Consider the following 22142-nt stretch of genomic DNA (forward strand, 5'->3'; position numbering starts at 1 on the left):
CCCTGACACTGAAGAGACCACTCCTGTGTCCAAAAATGTTTTTTTTTACATTTTGCCAACAATTTGTGCTGGATCCGCAGTACAATGTTTGAAAAAAAACCAAGCACTTCTCTTTTTTCTTAATGTACGCGGGTGGGCCAGGTCCCTGGGAGGGTCAAATATTTAAATATTGGTGGAGGGGGTTGTCTTTGGCCCTCCTCACCAGACCAATTTCAGCTCCTGGGACCCCATCCCCTGGAGCCCGGCCACCTTATTAATGGGGAGCTCGCAGCCCCTCCCCCCAGGCCAATTATGACCCGGGGACCCCATCTCCCAGGGCCTGGCTACTTTTCATAAAGGGGAGGGGGACAGCATGGCCCCCCTCCCTGGGATGATTTTGGCCCTGGGGACCCCAGGTCCCGGGGCCCAGCTGCATCCTCAACGTGGGGGGCATGCAGCCCCCTCCTTGAGTCATTAATGGCTCTGGGGACCCCATCCCCCAGGGCCGGCTCATATGTTATCTCCCTGAGACATAGCAGTTTCCCTGCCTGCGCTAGGTGGGGCACAGCAGTTTCTCTGCCTACACTAGCAGGGGCATAGCAGTTTCCCTGCCTGCACTAGCAGGGGCAGGGAGACCTCTGTTTGCTCTTGCTTGGCAGGAGCAACTTAAAATCTCCCGCCAAGTGAGAACAAATACACCATCCACTCCCAGTGGACGGGAGCTAGAAAAATGCTCCTACCTGCTGGGAGCGCACTTTAAATCTTTTTACCTGCCAGCAGTGGCACAGCATGTTTTAGTTGCTCTCCTCGGGCGGGAGCAATGCCAGCTCTCACTGGATGAGGGTAGCAGGCTGTGGCTGCGGGTGTGTCCTGTGTGGGCAGCAGGGCACTAACCATATGTTGTCCAGGCCCTGGCCTCCTCTGCAAATCAAAATTCACTGGGCCCAGGGGTCCAAAATAGGCCAGGGGAGGGCGGGCATTTGCCCTCTCTCACAAACAAATGCACCTGGTCCTGGGGATGGGGGTCCCTGGGGCTGAAATTGGTCTGGGGAGGGGAACTACGTACCCCTCTCCCCCAAAATAAATGCACTGAGCTCTGGGGGATGGCGTCCCCAAGGACAAAGTTTGCAAGGGGAGGGAGGCTGCTTTTCCCCCCTCCCCTTAGTTTTAATTAGCAACCCTGGGGGACAGGTTTCCCAGGGCCCATCAAGCCCTGGGGATGGAGCCACACTCCTCTTCCTCTTCTTTATATTTAAAAATGGCCCTGGGGCAGGGGGTCCCCATAACCTTGCAAGGTTCGGGGGGCCTTTAATTTTAATGGTGGCCCTTGGGGATGGGGTCCACAGGGCCTAAGGAGGCTCACAGAGGGGCGCCACCTGGTCCCTCCCATTAAAATATATATGGCCCTGGGGGATGGAGTCCACAGGGCCATAATAGGCTTGGGGAGAAGGGCCAAGTATCCCCCTCCTTTTTTCTTTTTTAGTCCCTAGGGACGGCTTTGTGGCCTTCGGCCGAGTGTGATGTGGGGTTGGGTGCCTTTGGGGGTTAGCCACAGGGCCTGGCTGCAGACCAGGCCTTGGTTCCAACCCCCACTGTTTACGGCCAAAGGCCGCACACAGCATGAGGTTGGCTGTATGCAGGAGATTGGCCGCAGAGCTTTGCCAGAGGCAAGGCCCTGTGGCCAACCTCCCACCAGGCACAACCAAATGCCCTGCAGAGGCAGTGCGTGGCAGGGGGTTGGATCAAAGTGTAGTGACTAAATATTACTTTATGTTAAAAAAAATAGTTGTTTCACTCCTTTGCTAGTTCCTGTTCCAGCAAGGGTTCTCTATCTACAGCGTTCTCTGAGTTCACTCAGAATTTTTCTTTGTTCTAGAGATCTGAGGACCCCTCTGTAACCCCAAGGCACACTTCCCTTGTAGTGGTCTTAAATGCGTGCCATTCTATAAACACTGAGGAAGCTGAACCTTTGTTATCTCGGATTACATTTTTGAGTGCTTGTGCAGGTTCTCTCTTATTACAGGATCCTTTAGCCACGTCAGCTGTAGTTTTCATGTGGGGACTGGTGTGTTATTGCAATGGTATTTCAAGTGGGTTATGTTCTGGTAGTGTCTTACATAAGTATGTATCGCTCACAAGGGCTGTGCTAAGGGTCTCAATTCAAAGTACCCAATTAAGGCGAGCGTGCAACTTATGTTGTACAGAATAAAAGGAGTATTCAAAGAGTCCAGTGTTTAGGGTTCTCTAAGCATTGAGCAGGTCCCAATCCATTACCCATTTCCGGAGACCCTTAGCATTATGAATTGGAGCAGCGCTTGGCAGGGGTGGTTGGAAGGGATCTGGCTGTAGATGGTCAAAGGGCACCCCTGGTCTCACCCAGACTACTGCATCTCTTCCATATGCTGAGTTTTTCTATAAAACAACTGTCTTGGCTGTTACTTCTGGAGCCTGCTGCCCTTGGAAACGGTTAGGTGCATTTCTTGGAGAAATGCGATATGTCCTACGCAACTGTTCATGTACCTTGTAGAGCTTGCTAAGTGATCCCTACCCCTGATATTCCATGTGATAATTACATATTTATCCATCATTCCCACCATCAGACTATTGTATGTGTGGGTTGACTAGTTGTCCAATTTGGATGATTTGGCTGTTTTGATCCTCTATTTGCAGGCTGCGCCCCAAGCCAGTAGTATTATTCCAGTGTAATATCTTCCCATGTACCCCAAACTCCCAGTCAGTTGCTCAAAAGAGCTCCGACCAACCATCAGCAACAAAACTAGGTGCATTCATACTTTGCCGGGAGAACATTAACTCAAAAACAGTTGAAATCTCGAGACAGTACTTACATGTGGGGTCTAGCATAGCCAGTAAGATCAGTCCTGACAGTTCTCAGGCAGTCCAGTCTGTGGGTACAAAGAGTACAAATGCCCATACTCTTAAGGAGTGAGCCACAGAGTGCTGATCCAATTAAGCAGTGATATCACGTTCAGTGCTTCGATTCAGGAGATATGCACTGTTCATCCGGCATAGGCATCATCGCTTGTTTCACATACATTGGTAGCCAACGGTATCCATATCTTATTACCAGTTAATGTTGTCTTTATCTGGTGTGTCCATGTGTGTGGGCTGATATTTGCCAATCAGACAATATTGTGTGTCATTGGTGGTGTGACCAGGAAAGCTATCTCTGAGTTGTCACCCATATCTGTGTTTCCCATGTCATCGCTTTCCCCTTCCCCCAACATGGTTTGGTCGCTTATGCAATAATGGTATATCTATGGCTGTAAAGCGGTATTCTGTGATTTGATTCAGTGATGGTGCCATTGTGTTCCGTGCTTGGCTCTGCAGCTTGGCATGTTCCCTGGCACGCCAATCTACACCAGTCCATCTATCATTTGCTGCATCCTGGGCTCCAGGGCCCCAACGCACGAAGTGCTCAATCTAAAGCCAGGCATCTTCTGGAGTCTTAAAGAAGTGAGATTTTTGATATGCTATGACCTTCAGATGGGTGGGGTATATCATTGCATACTTTGAACCTGCTCACAGAGCCGTTTTTTTTTTTACTTGTAGAAATGATACTTCGTTGTTGTACGGCTATTGTGAAGTCAGGGAAGATCATCATCCTGGAGGTATATAATGTCAGTGGGCCAGCTTTGCGTGCTTTGTGAAGGAGCGTATCTCGGTCTCAGTAGTTCAGGATACGAACAATTATCGGGCAAGAATGGGCACTGGGTTGAGGCCTCCTACCTGGGACCGTATGCAACCATTCCACACTGAAGCGGCCAATAAGCACTGTGGTGCCACCTCACATTGCAGCCAGGTTCAACATGGCAGGTGGCATTGTCCCCTTTTGTACATTTGGGAAGTTCCACTATGTGCAAATTGTTACGGCTCACTCAATCTTCCACATCTTCCACTCAGTCTGCCATCTTACACATTCAGAATTGTAAGTTGTGGACCTTCTAAGTTTTGCTGTGCGAGGGAGCTTATCTTCCACATTTCCCTCAGTTCGCTCCTCAACATTTGGTGGTCTTCCTGCAGAAGGTCAACATCTGATGCAACTGTATCTATCTTTTCCTCCAATGCACTTTTAGTTGTAGCAAGAGCATGCAGGATTGGGTGGAGTTTGATTGCTACTTCTTCTGGCATGGAGGATGTCGTCTGCAGTTCAGTGGGGGCCTGAGGTATCAGCCTGTGCATGCGTCATGGGGCTGTTACCTCTTGTCCTTTCCATGGGGGTCCCAGGTGTGTTGTTCTGCTGGCCTCTCTAAGCCCGCCAGTCATCAGAGGAGGGATGAGGGGTAATGTGAGGTGTCCTTAATGACAATGGAAGATGCCTCCTCACTCTCTGGTCAGCACAAGCAGTTATGTAGAAGGTGCAATCACTGTCATGTGCTTTGCTGCAGGACAGCCAGGCGGGCCACTCACCCACTAATTGCAGCCCGTTCCAGGTAGACTATTTTCCACCTGTAGTATTGGATTTGATTCTTTAGAGGATGTGGCTCTGTGGGGACCCATTTCAGCACCACGTGCAGACCCAAGGTTAGAACCAACCTAGTGACACAGGTCATCTGAGTCATTCTGATAGAAGGTTTCTTCTCTTCCATCATGCACAGAGGTCCATTCATCTCAATCAGAAGCCCATCTACAGCTCCATGCAAGGCCGCACCCCCCTCACAACTCAGTGCTCGTGACAAGCATGCCAGTTGCCGCTTGTGGGGCCAGTATTTCAGTGCAGCAGGAGGGACTCAGCAGTCACCTTTTTCTGGTGTGGACACCGCCGCGCCAAAAAACATGCTCTTCCACCGGGGCTGGGCACTAGAGATACTGTGCTATGGAAACCTGTCCTCCCTTTCTCTGCGTACCGGCCAGTTGCCCCAACCTCCAGCCAATCTGCACCGTTGTGCTCAGCTGCACTCACCGTGCAGCTTTGCGGGACACCCTAGGTACACAAGCTCTCAACAAGTTCCCCGGCCCCCACTCACTGTCAGCATGACTCCTACACCATGGGAAACTGAGCGAGGACAATGGAGCCGAACTGCATTTCCAGGCTGCATCCACTGCAATGTGACACAGCAGTGGCCCTTTTCCACAGTGCAGCATCTTCCTGCTGGATTCTCTGCAAATCGCTAGCGTGATACTACAGAGTAGCATCTGTCTGCTCCTTTGTGGGCAGATTACCAGACTGATAGCATTCAGGATCTGAGACAGAGCCCAATTAGTGTGTGTTTGCCATGTTTGGAGGATAGCCACACCTCTTAACCAAAATTATATTATGTGGCATTAACGTTGAGAGTTTTGTGCCCAAGTGAAATAAAGCTTCTCATATTTTTGAAAGACTGTGGGGCATTACATAACTTAATGACCTCACAGGTCACATTAAAATTAAAATGTTTGTAATTTAATTTGCCAACATCTAGAGGATGTTAGGATTGAATGATCAGATGCCTTACTTCCTAGAAATGACCTGGGAAATGGCCTGGTGCAGCCCAAAGAAGTGGTACCTAGGATCTCATCCCAATTTAAACATACTTGTCCTTGTACATCCTGTTTTAACACGAGTCTGGAAGTAATGCATGCGCTATTGGAGTAAAAGCAAAGGGTGGGCACCAGTACACATCATTCCATACTTGACCCATGGCAAACGCGTCCAGGTAGGCCCTAAATTGGGCCCTTGCGTACTGCTAGAGCATCCTCTCTAAGGTCCTAGTCCTAATAATAATCTTTTAGCAATTGACAATTGTAAATTGGAATATTATCAGGTCTCAGTAGGTTATAGTAGTTATAGTAGGCAATATGTTTTCTCTTTTGCCAACAGCCATACACTTTGCTTTCAAGAAACCTAGATGACTCAAGACATTGATCTGATGGACTACATAGTCTTCTCTAAACTAGCTGTGTCAATAGTAAAATGTCTTGATCAACACATTCTGGCTATTCTACTAACCTTTGAGGTACACTGCCACTGTGTTGAACTAAATATAGAGAAACAAGAAATTATGGCACTGATAAACTCCGTCAAAAATATCAAACTTTCTGCTGATGTTTTATTAATAAATATTGACCTTACCCAACAACAATGGTCATCATTCAAAACTTACAACTAGCCCGTCCACCTTGCTCCAACTTCTTAATGGGGGATGTTAGTGCGCAAATAACTACGGCATCATATATTAATAGTAATATTGCTTTTACACATGAAGCACGAGAGCTACATTAACCAGTGTTAATTGCCAGCGTTCAGATATAAAAAGTCACTCCTTATTGCAGTGGGCTGTTAATATTAATGTTGATTTTAAATGGACAACCACAATGGTTTACATGAGGTCAATCAACGTGTTCTAAACTGGGCTGGTTGTCAACTATTGACTACGTTATTCGAACTCTGTAAATTAGGTAAAGGTTTTAAACTTTACTTTAAGTTGTCATATGACTATAAGGGTGTTCTTTTTCATATTGAAGGAAACTCTTGAAAAAAAGATATGTAATCCTGGTAAACTAATAAGCTATCAATTAATGCATCTATTTGTAATCAAGTAATTTAAACCAACTTAGCTTCTTTATTACTGGATGCTGAGAAGAGTTTACACTTCCTATATATTGGTAGTTTCTCAGTAACTGTGGACGTATGATGGTGCATGTGTAGGAATATCATTTATTTAATGGCATTTTCATTGTGACGTGTACTTTCTGTATGGTAAAGGTGGGTCACAGAAGATGTGCTAGTGTGGAAATTAAAGTTGAAAGTTTGGTGTGTTGTAGAGATTGGGTAAAGACAGCGCCTTTACTCATGAATTTCACAGCTGAATATATTTTGTGTCAAACTACTGCTAACCTATTAGTCCACATTAAGGGGGTTATTACAACTTTGGAGGAGGTGTTAATCCGTCCCAAAAGTGACGGTAAAGTGACGGATATACCACCAGCCGTATTATGAGTCCATTATATCCTATGGAACTCGTAATACGGCTGGTGGTATATCCGTCACTTTACCGTCACTTTTGGGACGGATTAACACCTCCTCCAAAGTTGTAATAACCCCCTAACTCTCTTTCAATTTTGAAGTTGGTTTGTCATGCTCTGGTTTAAATCAGGAGACATTCACAAAGTAGCAAAATTAGAATCTTAGGGGGTCATTCTGACCCTGGCGGTAAATACCGCCAGGGCCGGGGTCGGCGGTAGCACCGCCAACAGGCTGGCAGTGCTCCGCCGGGCATTCTGACCGTGGCGGTACAGCCGCGGCCAGAAGCGGAAAGCCGGCGGTGTACCGCCGACTTTCCGCTGCCCATGGGGATTCTGACACCCCATACCGCCATCCTGTTCCTGGCGGGTCGCCCGCCAGGAACAGGATGGCGGTATGGGGTGTCGTGGGGCCCCTGGGGGCCCCTGCAGTGCCCATGCCAATGGCATGGGCACTGCAGGGGCCCCCGTAAGAGGGCCCCACAAAGAATTTCAGTGTCTGCTTTGCAGACACTGAAATTCGCGACGGGTGCAACTGCACCCGTCGCACCTTCCCACTCCGCCGGCTCCATTCGGAGCCGGCTTCCTCGTGGGAAGGGTGTTTCCCCCTGGGCTGGCGGGCGGACTTTTGGCGGTCGCCCGCCAGCCCAGTGGGAAACCCAGAATGACCGCCGCGGTCTTTTGACCGCGGTACGGTCTTCTGGCGGTTCCCGCTTGGCGGGCGGCTCCCGCCACCCGCCAAGCTTAGAATCAGGCCCTTAATGTCCATAGATTCTCCACTGGCTGGAGAGGGGATGGTTTTCTAGTTGGTTGAAGTTCTGACTTAATTGGTGAACGATCTCCGATCAAAGCACAACATTTTACTTCACGTAAATCCACAGACCTGGATTGGAGAGGATTCTTCTCTAATGGGATTTCTCTAATGGGATGAGTATTTATTCCTTTTATATTTTAGCAGTACGGTGTTACTCCCAGCTACTACCAGCACTTTGGGTGGAAAAACAGGTGAGGAAGAAAGCCATTAGAATAGTTGAGTTTTGGGAGCTTGTAAGTGCTCAAGTTATATGCTAGTATTGGCCTCTACTGGCTTGATAAGCTATTCCAGTGACAAAGCCTTAGTTTGAGGGGATGCTCTCACCATCAAATTGTGCATTGTCAGCCAGTGAGAGAATCAAGCAGATATCTAGGTCTGGTATCAGGATAGTACCAGCTTATTACCTAAAATAAATATTCTCTTAAATATAGCTTAGACAAATATTGTCCCTTTGGAGTTAATAATAAAAAATCTTTATGCAATCGAACAAAATTTTGTAAATGATACTTGGAACACAATATTTATGTCAGATAATATTTCTGTAAAAGATATTCTGACATTCAACTGGTCCCTGTCTCAACATGTACACCACACTCGCTTTTAACACAGGAAATTCAGGGATTGACTACTGTTCTCTCTTAGCAATCATGTCTGTCTCCTAAGTTAATTAAGGACTGACTTTTTGGTGAAGTGTGTAAAACTAATCCAGATAGGGTCTCTAACAAAGTAATGCAGTGAGAAGAATGTTTTCTGCTTGGCTCTGAAAACTCTGTATAAAACAAAGGATTCTCCTCATCCCAGGGATTTCATGGTCAGTCATTTTTAACACAGGTGCGGAAGATAGAGCACTAATTGGGGAAAATTTATACTACCTCCCTACAAAAGAGATCCTGCAGTGAAAGATCCTGGGCAATTAACTATTCAACATATTGCCTGCACTAGAACACAACAGGCTTATGAAAAACCCTGTGCTAAATTCTGTTTGTGCCAGATTTTATATTTTGAGTCTTGCACACTTTGCTTATGGACTTTGTGTTATCTCTGTGTCGCACGTATGGTAACATTAGTTCCTCCGAACGATTTTTCCTAGTGCAATTCCAGCGCACCTACAGTGAGCCAGACGTCACTGTGGAACGTATAGACAGAAATGTAATGACATGAATCTTAAAGTGCAAGGCACATACGTTATACATGTATAATTAATGCAAAATACTGTTCTGCAAGCAGATTCTTAATGGAAGGAGGTGTTCTAGAGGCATATTGTCTGTTCACGTATCAAAACCAAAACCTAAGACTAGATCTATAACATATTTGCGATATCTATAATGAAAGAGGCTAACCATTTATCACATGTAGTGTGCACATGTAGGCCTGTTTTCTGATGAGTGCAAAATGTTATGTTTCATATAAGCTACTTTAGGCGTCAGAAGGGCCAGTGTTAATTTTAACTAAGTCTTTGTGTTGAAATTTAAGACAGTTAATTGCTGGTGAACAACATTTTCAGTAGGGTCTGATGAACATATGTGCACCTTTCTTTCTTAAAAAAACCGAGTTATATTTTGTATAGAATTGGGAACCCTTTTGTAACAATGTGAAACAAAGTGGAGCAAGATTACTGTCACAATGTGTAGCACAATGCTTTATAATTTGGCTTTTATTACTTCATAATTTAGGGCCAGATGTATCAAGCGATTTTGCATTCGCAAACGGTGCGAATCGCAAAATTCGGCCGTTTGCGAATGCAAAAATGCCTTTCAGAATGTATGAAAGGCATTCGCAGTGCAATTTTAAGGAATCGCAAAAATAGCGATTCCTTAAAATTGCGACCCCATTTAAATAAGAAATCGCAAATAAGGAATCCTTATTTGCGATTTCTTAAGCACATGTATCAAGCATTTCCTAAATGCGAATTGGGCATTTAGGATATGCAATTACCACAAACAAAAGTTTGGTGGTAACCATGTGCAAATCTTAAAAATGCATTTTAAATGCATTTTTAAAATTGACATGTAGCGCACACATGCCCCTAAGGCATGTGTGTGCTTCACATGTCCGTAAAAATATTTTTGGGTGCCGCAGAGGGGGCCTTAGGCCCCCAGCACCCTGGGATTTGCATTTCCTAAATTGCAAATTCCTAACTGGAATTTGCAATTTAGAAAATGCAAAACCATTCGCAACAGGCCCAGAGGTGCAAATGGGGTTGGATTCTCTATTTGCGATTCGGTAATAGCATTTGCGAATTTTAAGAAATCGCTATTACCGAATCGCAAAAATCATACATAACATTTTGCATTTCTTAAATAGCGTTTTCTTAAAATTCGCTATTCAAGAAACGCAAATCGGGTTTTTGATACATCTGGCCCTTAGTCCTCCCTGTTGTGTAATTTGGTCTGCTATTATGGCATCATTCCAGTGGCTTGTTTAGACTGCACTACATCTCTCAAAAGGGGAGCTAGGCTTGCTGTGGATACATTGTACCCCTGTGACAGACTGGTTAGCGCTCACTATCACCTCCTGCCACCCTCCGACCTATGATAGGACTGCAAATTCTTTACCACTTATGTAGGTATAGGTGCTTTTGAGAGGCCCCACACTCACTCTGTCTCTTCCCTCCACGTTCTCTCACCACCTCAGGTTCTTCTGCTCTTCACAGACGGGTTGGATGAAGAAGTACAGAAGCTGGAAGAAATGTCCTCCAGTCTGCGCAAGGAAGGTAAGTGCGTAGAATGTCAGTAGATGACTTCAGGCTTAGGGATGGCTGGAACAATTTTTCCATTCTTTTGAGATGAATGGGCCACAGAAGGACCCAGGGCATCCTGACATAAATAGGTAGGTTCCCAAAAAGTTAGGAAGACTGTGTCTATCTTCACCGGGCAAATGTGAGCGGGCATGTCCTTAAGAAATAAGAAGGATGTGAAGAAATTGCATATTAACCTAGTCTCTTGTGGGTTGGACAGTCTGTCACTGGTGGAGCTCCCTGCATACACACTGTGTCAAGGTCTGGTCCTGATTGTGGTTTGTAAGTTTTAGAAGCTCCCTGCCTCAGAAGCCTCTTCAGTAGTCCCTGGGAATGGTGTGATGGTGAGTTGGCTTCTCTGTGGATATAATAACTATAGTATGCACTGGTGCTGAGTATGATTTGTTAGTGGGGGTTCTCCTGCCTTGAGGCACGTATGTACACTGCTCTAGGGTCTGGTCTTGGTTTGGTAGTGATAAAAGTTTCCAGCCTCTTAGGCGGGTGGACACAGAAGACTCTGGTAATGGTATGGCAGACGGTGGGGATGCCCTGCGCCTCGGAGGAGTGTGTGCACACTCTATTAAGCTCTAGTGCTGGGGAATGGTTTGTCTCTGAGTTTCACCTGTGCGTGCACACTGTATGGGACTCTGTCTATATAGTACATTAGGCATTGGCTCTGAGTATGACTTTTAGGGTCAAGTGCACAAGCGCTCGGTCCCTGTAGTAATCTCTCCTTGGGTTTTTAACTACACCCATGTCTCGCCTGTCACTTTGGTTGGTTTGTGAGCTTGCCTTTTAAAATCCACTTGATTTCATTAGTGAAAGGCATGCCTAGATCATGCCTTTTCCAGTGTTTAGCCCTCCTCGAGCGCATTGGGCAACTACTGAAAGCATACGAGGCTCCATGTTTTCAGCATGGTTCCCGGACTACTTTATCTTTTTATTTTCAGTTTCAGCGCAATCGTGCTGCGTTTAACATAGCGCGATGGACCTAATTTTTTTCCTTTCAATTTGTGTGGCAAGAAAAGTCCTGTTAGGAGTTTACAATGTAATAGCTCTAATTCGAGCAAATGTGAGACCCGTTGCATTGCAAATGCTTGCTTAGTAGGGGGCCTCATACCTCTGAAGAGTGCATGCACGCTCTGAACACGGTTTGGCAGTGGTAATGAGCACTTCGAAAGTTTTTCCCATTGTTAGAAGTCCGTTATTCAGTAACTGTATTTTCCATATTGGGTCCAGGTTGGTTCGACGCTCTCGTCACGGTTGCGGTGAATAAAGCCACGGATCGAGAGCAGTTGAAGCAGATCGAGTTTGGCCGCGGCACGAGATACAGCGTGCAGCTGTCCTTGGACATGCCTCAGATTAACAGCGCGCTGATGCAGGAGCTGGTAAGGACTGGTGCCCCCGACAGTTTTATGGGTGTGTTTTTCGCATGGTACATTAATAGCAACATTTTCGCGCTTACTGCAGGATCTCTAACTTCTTCCACAAAGCAGCGCCTCTCTTCCTTTTCCTACCATAGATAATACCTCTCGCTCCTTGCTTTCAGCTGCACTGAAGAATGTCCTCTCAGTGCGAAATTATGCTATAAATATGTTTTTGGATGACACATTTTCAACACTAACACTTCAAAGTAAGCGCCTCCTTACATTGTTAACATTTATCATTACTTTACTTTTCTTCACTGAGTTTCAGTTGGCGAGTCACAAAACCACTTTGTATGAAGTATATTTAGGGGATCTTTGGGCATCCTTAGGAATCACCCTTAAATCGATTAGAAAGATGTAGTTTTCAGGGAATACTCCCATGGGCCAATATTTCCTTACTTATTCAAACCTTTGTACAGGTAAATTTGCAATTGTTTCTTGGGTCGGAATGACCATTTCAAATGTTTATTGATATTCCCAAATGTACGTGGTTGTGAGTGTTTGCATCAGTGCCCCCCCCAAGTGCCACCCTTTCACCTCTTGCCCTATACCAATGACAGTGGAAAGTCCTTGGTGCTCGTCGCTGAACATCTTGATTTTCCTTATTCTGTGAATTAAGAAGTGGATTTTAGAATCTCAAATTATTTTTTTACCTCTAACTCACACAGATGAAAATACACTGGGTAATAGGAGCCCAAGTTCTACTTTGTTCCCTGGTATGTGATCCAATCAATCAATCAATCAATCAAACATTTGTAAAGCGGGCTACTCACCTGCTATGGTCTCAAGGCGCTGAAAGGGGGGGAGCGAAGGACTGCTACTGCTCGAATAACTAGGTCTTGAGGCGTTTCCTGAAGGTCAGGAGGTCCTGGGTCTGTCGTAGGTGGGCGGGGAGGGTGTTCCAGGCCTTGGCAGCGAGGTGGGAGAAGGATCTGCCGCCGGCTGTAGTTCAATGGATGCGAGGGACGGCGGCGAGGGCAAGGTTGGCGGAGCGGAGTTGGCGGGTGGGAGTGTGGAAAGTGAGTCGCTCGTTGAGGTAGGCTGGGCCCTTGTTGTGAAGAGCTTTGTGGGCATGGATGAGGAGATTGAAGGTGATCCTCTTGGTGACGGGAAGCCAGTGAAGGTCTCTGAGATGGGCTGAGATGTAGTCGCGGCGTGGGATGTTAAGGATGAAGCATGCGGAGGCGTTCTGTATACGTTGTAGTTTCTTCTGGAGCTTGGCTGTGGTTCCTGCGTAGAGCGCGTTGCCATAGTCCAGTCTGCTGCTGACGAGGACGTGGGTGACCGTCCTTCTTGTTTCGGTGGGGATCCATCTGAAGATCTTGCGAAGCATGCAGACGGTGTTGAAGCAGGAAGATGAGACTGCGTTGACTTGCTGGGTCATGGTGAGTGATGAGTCTAGGATGAACCTAGGTTGCGTGCGTGGGTGGCGGGTGTTGGTGTGGTTACTAGGACGGCTGGCCACCAGGAGTCATCCCAGTGGTTGGAGCAGAGGATGAGGATCTCTGTCTTGTACGAGTTAAGTTTGAGGCGGCTCTTCTCCATCCAGCTGGCAATGGCATGGAGTACGTTGTGGAGGTTGGTTTTGGCGGTGGCGGGGTCCTTGGTGAGTGAGAGGATCAGCTGGGTGTCGTCAGCATAGGAGACGATGTTTAGGTTGTGGGATCGGACGATGTTGGCGAGTGGTGCCATGTAGATGTTGAAAAGAGTTGGGCTGAGAGAAGACCCTTGGGGAACACCGCAGATGGTTTTGGTGGCTCCCGACAGGAAGGGAGGGAGGCGGACTCTCTGAGTTCTGCCGGAGAGGAAGGATGTGATCCAGTCCAGAGCCTTGTAGTGGATCCCGGCGTTGTAGAGGCAAGTGCAAAGGGTGTGGTGGTAGACGGTTTCAAAAGCAGCCGAGAAGTCCAGGAGGATGAGGGCCGCAGTTTTGCCTTTGTCGAGCATGGTCCTGATGTCGTCGGTTGTGGCAATGAGGGCGGTCTCAGTGCTGTGGTTCCTACGGAATCCAGATTGGGAGATGTCCAGCATGTTGTTGTCCTCCAGGAAGCAGGTCAGTTGGCTGTTGACGATCTTCTTGATGACCTTCACCGTGAATGGGAGGAGGGAGATGGGTCGGTAATTCTTGAGGTCTTCGGGGTCCGCGTTGGGTTTCTTCAGCAGGGCGTTGACATTGGCATGCTTCCAGCTCTCTGGGAAGGTGGCAGTCTCAAAGGAGCTATTGATGATCATACGGAGCAGGGTGGCGATGATGGGGCTCACTTTGTTGAAGACATGGTGGGGGCAGGGGTCGGAGGGAGATCCGGAGCGGATGGTGCTCATGATTTTGATGGTGTCCTCGTTGTTGATGTGGGTCCAGGAGAGCAAGAGGTTGGTGTGGCTGGGTGCGTCTGGGTTGGTGGTGGCCGTGGTGGTAGTGGGGGGCGAGGAGTAGAAGCTGTTGTGGATTTCCATTATCTTGCGATGGAAAAAGGTGGCGAGGGAGTCGCAGAGATCTTGCGATGGAGAGGGGTCGATGGAGCATGACCTGGGGTTGGTGAGTTCTTTGACGATGCTGAAGAGCTCTTTGCTATTGTGGGCGCTGTTGTCGATGCGATCTTTGTAGAAGGATCTTTTGGTGGCCTGGATGAGCTGGTGGTGCTTGCAGATGGCTGCCTTGAGGGCGGCGTGGTTGCTCTCTGTTGGTTCATGGTGCCACTTCTTTTCGATTTTCCAGCACTCCTGCTTGGAGGCCTGAAGGTCGGCGGAGAACCAGATGGCCTTGGTGCTGGTGCACCATTGCTGATTGGACCCCTGGTGTCTTGTATGACACTTTGTGTGCCTTAACGTTCAAATAATGGGAAAGGTGAAACCACAAGTATCATAAGAGTGCAAACGGTTACGTGGCCAGGACTGGCTGAACTGTAGGACTTTTCAGCACTAGCAGTTTGGTTGTACACTTGTAAACTGAAATTAGCTCCCAGAATATTTGTTTTCATCATCAAGACAAAAAAACTCAGAGCATGTATCTATGACAAGTTTACACAATTAATGACAACACAAAGCCAGTGAGAAGAATTGCAAACTATTAAGCAATTTAGTAGTATTAATAAAGAAACATAAGTAACATGCCTGTTCATTACCCTACAAATTTTCCACTTTACTGTGTTATGTTGTTACTGATATTTATGGAGCGCTCCTACGCCAGACAGTTTCTTGGCACCAGAGTAACTGAACTGTCACGGTTCTGGAGATCTATTGATAGGCTTGCTTGAAGAGCCAGGCCTTCAGAAGCTGTCTGAATCTAGCATAGTTGGGATTGACCTTGATGTCTAAAGGCAAGGAGTTCCAGATGCGAGGAGCCATAACTGCGAAGCGAACTCCACCTATCTGTTTCCTCTTAAGTTGCGGAGTAAATACAATGTGTGAGTAAGTAGACCTGAGTAGCATGCCAGGGGAGTAGTTATGGATGCAGGATTATACAAAGGCTGGGCTCTTCCTATTCAAAGCTTTAAAACCTTTGCAGCAGGATTTAAATATGGATCTCTGAGCAACAGGGAACCTGTGAAAATCTTTTGTAACTTGGGATATATGGCAATGTCTAGGGAGTTGATAGATCAACCGTGCCGCTTGATTTTGAACTAATAGGAGCCTACGAGTGAGATATTTATGGAGACCCAAATACAGTGAGTTGGCATAGACAATTCTTGACATTACCACCACTATGATGACTTGGACCAAGGCCTCCACAGTGAGAAATGTTTTTATCTTGTCAATTCTGCGAAGTTGTAAGAAACAAAAAGATACCGCAGAGCTTATCTGATATAGGTCCTCATCAATAAAAAGCCAAGGTTTTTTACTGATTTGCTAGAAGGAGGGGGAGTATCCATTTCGGAAGGCCAAATGATGGATTCCAAAGATTGAGCTTGTTTTTAATTATAACTATCTCTTTTTTGTCAGTTAAGTTTTAATTGTTTGCTGTTTATCCAGTCTCGGATGAACAGCATAGTGTCGTGGAAGTACATTTTGAAACTGGAAGTTTTGTCAATTGAGAAGATCAGCTGCATATAATCGGCATAGCTATATATTTTGACTTTCACGTTTTTGAGAGAGAGGACCAGGGGTCAAATATATAAGTTACTGAGTGCTACTGCTTCCATCTTGTGTTCACCTCAGGCTTTTCTTGAATTCATTCAACAAGGTTGTCTCCTCTCCATTCCTTCTGCCACAAAGGTCTTTGTTTCCACATTTAAACAATTAATAATAAGGTGTATTATTATCCAAGCATTAATTTGAGTTTGTGGAACAATCACCCCACCCTCATCAAGTCCCTGGACTTCTCCAAACTACTAATTAAATGTGTGCAATACAATATTTTGTAAGCAACGCTTTGAGAAAAAGTACATATTATTTTAGCGGACATCCTTCGGCATCTTGCACACTGTATGGACCATTTAACTACCCCTAATCTGTGGCTTATCTGCGTCCTGCTATCATGTCACTTCTAGGGACTAGTGTGGCTCACTGAAGAAATTTAAAAACGTCTGCTAATGTTTCACTATTTAGCTACCACTCTGGAACACTGTATGCCAGGATTCTGCGATCCTGCCATCAGGTTGTGCTAAGAGGGCCCTATGGGGTCCGGCTCTTAAAACCAAACTCTTTTCAACACCTTGCATTTCCAGCTCCACATTACGTCCCTGTCCAAACTTCTGTAACACTTTCCAGATGCATCATGGTTGCTCTAGTCCTTTCTGTCTCCAAACCCTGGCCCAGTCTCGTCCTAGGATTAATGCTCCAGTCTCTCTCGTGATTCCAGGATCCCACAGCCTTCTAAATCTTTTATACCTCTCTTGTGGACTGCTCGCTCACTTTGCTCAGACCCATAACCTGTTCCTGTCTTTCCTGTGTCGTGTATTTTGTCTGCTGGTCTTCTGTATGATGAAGTTGGGTTTTTAAAGTCACTAGCTGTCCATGGAGCTTCTTGGGTTCTTTATTGGTGTCAATCGTGGCTTGCTCCATGGTGTCGAGTGAAGATCAAATGCTTTTGAGGTCCACCATTAAAGAGTCTAGTGTCATTAAAGACATATCTGAAGGGGAGGAGGGGTATCCCTAGGTTCATGGCTTCCTGTTTTTTAGGCTTCAATAAAATAAAACTGCCTTCTGCTTGGACGTAAATGGCGTCAGATATGCAGCGGGTTAGGGTTTATGAAGGCACAAGAACATGGATTGAATGTTTGTAGACGGCAGGAAAATAACTCTGTCAGCAAAAATCTGTTGTGCCAATAGGCAGCACCAGAGCTCCAGAAGCAAGCGATATCAGAATAACAGTGGCCCTGAAAACATGGGAATGGCTCTCCCAGTCTGTCATCTGATGTCAGAAGAGTGAACACAGGACATTCCAAGATGGTGGCTCCTTGGGGAAAAGGTGAGGAAGAACAGAGACAAGTCAGTATTTCTTCCTCCTGGTATCTTGGATGCTGCACTGACCTCTGGATGTCTCGCTGGCTGGAGGGAGAAGAGAAGACCACACTTAGGTCAGTCAGGGAGCCCTGTTGTGTGCTGCGCCGTTATATCCCTTGGCAGGTAGGAGCCCCCTTTGGCAGCACTGGCAGGATGGGGGCACTGGTGAGATGGTAAGCCCAGCAGAAACCAGGAAAGCTGGCTGGATACCTCCACCGATGCGCTGCTTGAGTCTCCTTACGCTCTGTTTGATCCTGCTACTATATTCCAGGCTGGCCGTTTGATTTCTGATTTCATTGTTATTTGATTACATGCTCTTATTTTTATTAGTTATTTTTGTGTCTGTTGGTTGTCTCTACTTTATGCTGCCTCTTGGTTCCAGTGTTTGCCTTGTTCTTAGTTCTGACTGCACACATCCAGACCAGTCTTGCATGTGCAGATTACCAGTCTTGTATTCCATGTTCCTGTTGTGACTGCATATCCTGCCCTGTCCTAGTAGCGTGCAGAGTCCCATTATTGACAACTGAGCATTCCAGTCCTAACTTTGACCCTTATTCCAGTCCAACGTTTCCATGAGCCCGGTCCATGTTTCTGTGTACCTTCCACTGTTCTTGTCTTCGTGTGTGTTATGTTATTGTCCTGATTTTCATTACCTCCAAGGGTGGCATTTAGGCTCCAAGGCTTGTGGTTTTGACACAGAGAACCACTCAGTGCTTCTTTTCTGTAGGAACTGCTGGGTGTTTCCCTGAACTCTGACATTAATCTGTTTGTTGCCTTCTTGTAAGATATTTTTTCACTTCACACAAAAATCACTTCCAAGGGCAAACAGACTATCATTTGTGATAATTTGTCTATTGTGTCCCTGCTTTGACCTTCCTATTATTTGTATTCATGTTATCGTCATAGTTTCCAGTGCAGATTTTCCAGTTCCCTGCTCACTGACAGTTGTAACCTACTTCAGTTTTCAGCTTCAGTCCTGAAAATCACCTTCTTGTTACCTTACCTTGTCGTGAACTCTGCTGGTGTCCCTGACAGATTGTCCTGAACTTCGCTAGATCCTTGACACTGTACCATCCATATGAAGTGAGACATGTGCTCTTAACTTTGCTGCTGCCAGCGTCTTCCTAGCTCCTTGCATACTAAGCACCTCCGTACCTATGATCTTTGGTACTGCAAAATCAGCTTGCCATTCCTGTGATAATCCTGCCTGCTATGCTTATGTTACTTCTGAGTTTGTGGATACCTTGTGAATTAACGCCAGCCATGTAGTATTCCTGGGCCTGCTTAAGCTTTATGTGATTGTCCTTGGTCTACCGCCCCACCCTGTTGTCAGCGCTTAATATGTACAAAACAAATAAATAGGTGTAAGGTCCCATAGTTTTTCATATGAGCTCACTTCCAGTGATGGTGAATGCCGGGCTTGTGGATAACTCAGTCTGAGTAGTCTTTATTTCACCTTTTCCCTTTATCTCACTCTTGCAGTTTCTTTTTCACTGATGATTTCCCCTCTTTGTCACCGCTTTCTAGACCCCATTAGTGAGCCTTGATCCCCAACACCTGCAACCACCAGCACAAAGTAGCCATTGCCTGTTGTATGTCTCTGGATGACGGTCCATTTGATCTGTCAGGACTTAAATGACACTTATGCCCTCATTGCAACCCTGGCGGTCGGTGATAAAGCAGCGGTAATACCGGCAACAGGCCGGCGGAAAAAAAAACGGAATCACGACCATGGCGGAAACCGCCAACATAGACAGCCACTTTAACACTCCGACCACCACGGCGGTAGAAACAAACACCGCAGCGGTAACCGCCAACAGACAGGCGGAGGACAAAGTACCGCCCATCCTATCACAAGAGGCCTATCCATCACCTTTTCTGGGGTGGAACCAATGCTCTCAAAAGCACGGTGGAAACAGTAGGCAGAAGGGAAAACACTCACCTCTTGACACCCAACGAGGAACCAGGACACCATGGAGCCCGAACTACACGTCCTGCCTATGCTACTCTTCCTCCTGCTCTATCAGGAGCAGGACAGACGCCGTCGACAACCACGGTAAGTACTGCACCCACAACACAGGGGGGAGGGAAAAGAGAGTGACACACACATGCAACACGCAACACCCCAACCCTCACCCTCACTCACAACAACATACACACAAATACATGCAGCAACATTACATATACACCCCCCACCCCCTGGAAGAACGCAAGGACAAAAGGAAATGATTGTAACGATTGTAATCATGAAAAATCTGATAGTCAAAATTAAAAATTCAGTATATACAAATATGTACACCAACTACACAAGTCTGGATAGTGTACCAATCATTGTCCGTGGACCACTGGTCCCCAAATGCATGGACGAAGCCCACACAAGATACCTGATTGGAAACAGAGAGAATACTGCTGGAGCATCAGATCGAAAATAAACAGGCACCTCAGGGGGGGCAGCACCTCAGCCAGATGAACGCACGACGCCACTGCTGCACGAGGGGGCTTCATGCCCATTGCTGTATCCTGGGGAGTGCAAAGCCACAGTCTCTCAAGTCTCTCCAGTGGGTGGGTTGCCCACTGCTTTATCCTGGGGATTGCAAAGCCACAGTCTCTCAAGTCTCTCCAGTGGGTGGGTTGCCTACTGCTTTATCCTGGGGAGTGCAAAGCCACAGTCCCTCAAGTCTCTCCAGTGCCTAGGTTGCCCACTGCTTTTATCCTGGGGAGTGCAAAGCTACAGTCACTCAAGTGGATAACAGTCTCCACTGGTTCTGGAGGGGGCCTGGTGCCCAGAGTGCTTCATCCTGCCAAGGAATGAGGTAGTGGATGTATCTCTCCTTTGGTTCTGGGGAGTGCTAAGCCACAGTCTCTCAAGTGGATGTCATTCTCTACTGGTTCTGGAGGGGGCCTGGTGCCCAGAGTGCTTCATCCTGCCAAGGACTGAGGTAGTGGATGTCATTCTCCACTGGTTCTGGAGGGGGCCTGGTGCCCAGAGTGCTTCATCCTGCCAAGGACTGAGGTAGTGGATGTCATTCTCCACTGGTACTGGAGGGGGCCTGGTGCCCAGAGTGCTCCACGTGCAGTGTGTCCGGTACTATTTCCTCACCTGGGTATGTGTGCCACGAGATTGCCGAGGAAAAGGTAGCATGATACGCCATGGAGGCAGCGGCATACCCCACACTGCTGAGGCTTCGCCTTCCACCTGCAGGTGCAAACAGTGGTGGAAGTCATGCCTCATGGAAGCTGGCCAGGGTCCAGGAAGTCTCCTCCAGCCTCGGACGACTGACCACTGGGGATGGTAGCCATGTCAGCGGTGGTGCCACTGTCCGAGCACGTTGCGGGGCTGGTGGCGGTGCTTGCGGTGGTGTCTGTGGCGGCGGTGCAGGTGGTGGTGCATGGGTCAGCACCTGCTGACGGACACAGCAGGACGTCTCCTGCAGCCTCGAACACCTGTCCACTGGGGAAGATGCTGGTGACTGTCGCTGAGGCTGCAGACGTGCCAGTGGCTATGCCGGTGGCAGTGCAGGTGGCTGTGCAGGTGGCAGTGCAGGTGGCGGTGCAGGTGGCGGTGCTGGTCGCGGGGCAGCTTGCGGTGTTCGCCGCCGTATAGGTTGGTGTTGTCATGGACAGAAGGGGTGACACTGGTCCCTCAGTCGGTGCCACCGTGCTCTGTCCTGACCTGCTCTTCTGCTTTTGTCCCTTCCCCACCTTCGATGTTGCCGCAGGTGTCTTGCCACTATCCCCTTTTGTTTTTGCGGAGCCCTTGGTGGCTGGTAGGTGCAGCTTTTCCCTCCGGGATGTGGGCACCTTCTTCACCTTGGCAGGTGGCGGAATGTCCTTGCCGTCGCTACGTGGCACACTGGCAGCCCTGATGGGTGGCGCACTCGATGACCCCGCATTTGCTGGCCCCACTGTGCCTGGGGATTTGGTAGCTGAGGTGCTGGGCTGAGACCTGGAAAGCCTGGCCCTAAGGGAAGGATGGGGGGGGAGGTGAAGGGAAGAGGTCAAGGTTTGCCAGGAAAGGTTTTTTGACACACAGCATGGGAAGATGGAGTGGGTTTGGGAATGGAGGAAGAGGTAGTGGTTGTAGGAGGTGTACGTTTGCTGAATTTGGGTGAAGGTGCATGGGCCGGAGGCTGTTGTGAGGTGGATGTCAGTTGGGTGGGTGTGTGCCTGCGTTTGTGTACTTCGGGAGGAGTGCTCACAGACACACTGGGAGAGGACACTGGGGATGTGTGCATGGTAGTGGGGGTGGTGAGTGCACGTGAGCGGTGTGTGGTGATGTGCGTAGTGGCTGAGGATGTAGTGCATGCAGGTGTGAGTGGAGAAGAGACAGGGAGGGAGGAGGAGGACGTGGAGGAGGGGGACACAGTGGAGGCAGTGGATGTTGCTGTGTCTGCATGGGGATGGTGCTTGTGTGAGTGCTTGTGGGATGTGTGGTGCTTATGTTTGCCATGTCCACTCTTGTGTGTTGATGAGTGTGCATGCTGGTCTGACAGTGTGCTTGGGATAGGCTGAGGTACAGGCGATTGGGTCTGGGTGGAGGAAGTTGGAGGGGGAGGCTGGACACAGGGACAATGGCTGCCAGAGCCTGAAATGCTCTCTGTTGGGCCGCCTACCCAGAATGAATGCCCTCCAGGTATGCATTTGTTTGTTGCAAATGCCTCTCAACACCCTGGATGGGATTCAAAATGATAGATTGCCCAACAGTTAGGGATCTCAGGAGGTCAATAGCCTCCTCACTGAGGGCAGCAGGGCTGACTGGGGCAGGGCCTGAGGTGCCTGGGGC

At 47.7% G+C, this 22142-nt stretch overlaps 1 protein-coding gene across 2 annotated transcripts in view; it reads left to right on the forward strand.

Moving 5' to 3' along the window:
- The window catches only part of LOC138265860 (collagen alpha-4(VI) chain-like), a 946529-nt gene that overhangs the window by 423327 nt on the left and 501060 nt on the right, over positions 1 to 22142 (forward strand). For both annotated transcript variants that reach the window (XM_069213964.1, XM_069213965.1), the window contains 2 exons: positions 10388 to 10466; positions 11730 to 11878. In XM_069213964.1, coding sequence (XP_069070065.1) covers positions 10388 to 10466; positions 11730 to 11878 — 228 coding nt within the window. The remainder of the gene's footprint in view (positions 1 to 10387; positions 10467 to 11729; positions 11879 to 22142) is intronic.

The sequence above is a fragment of the Pleurodeles waltl genome, chromosome 11 (assembly GCF_031143425.1).
Source record: "Pleurodeles waltl isolate 20211129_DDA chromosome 11, aPleWal1.hap1.20221129, whole genome shotgun sequence".
In the NCBI taxonomy this organism is placed as follows: domain Eukaryota; kingdom Metazoa; phylum Chordata; class Amphibia; order Caudata; family Salamandridae; genus Pleurodeles; species Pleurodeles waltl.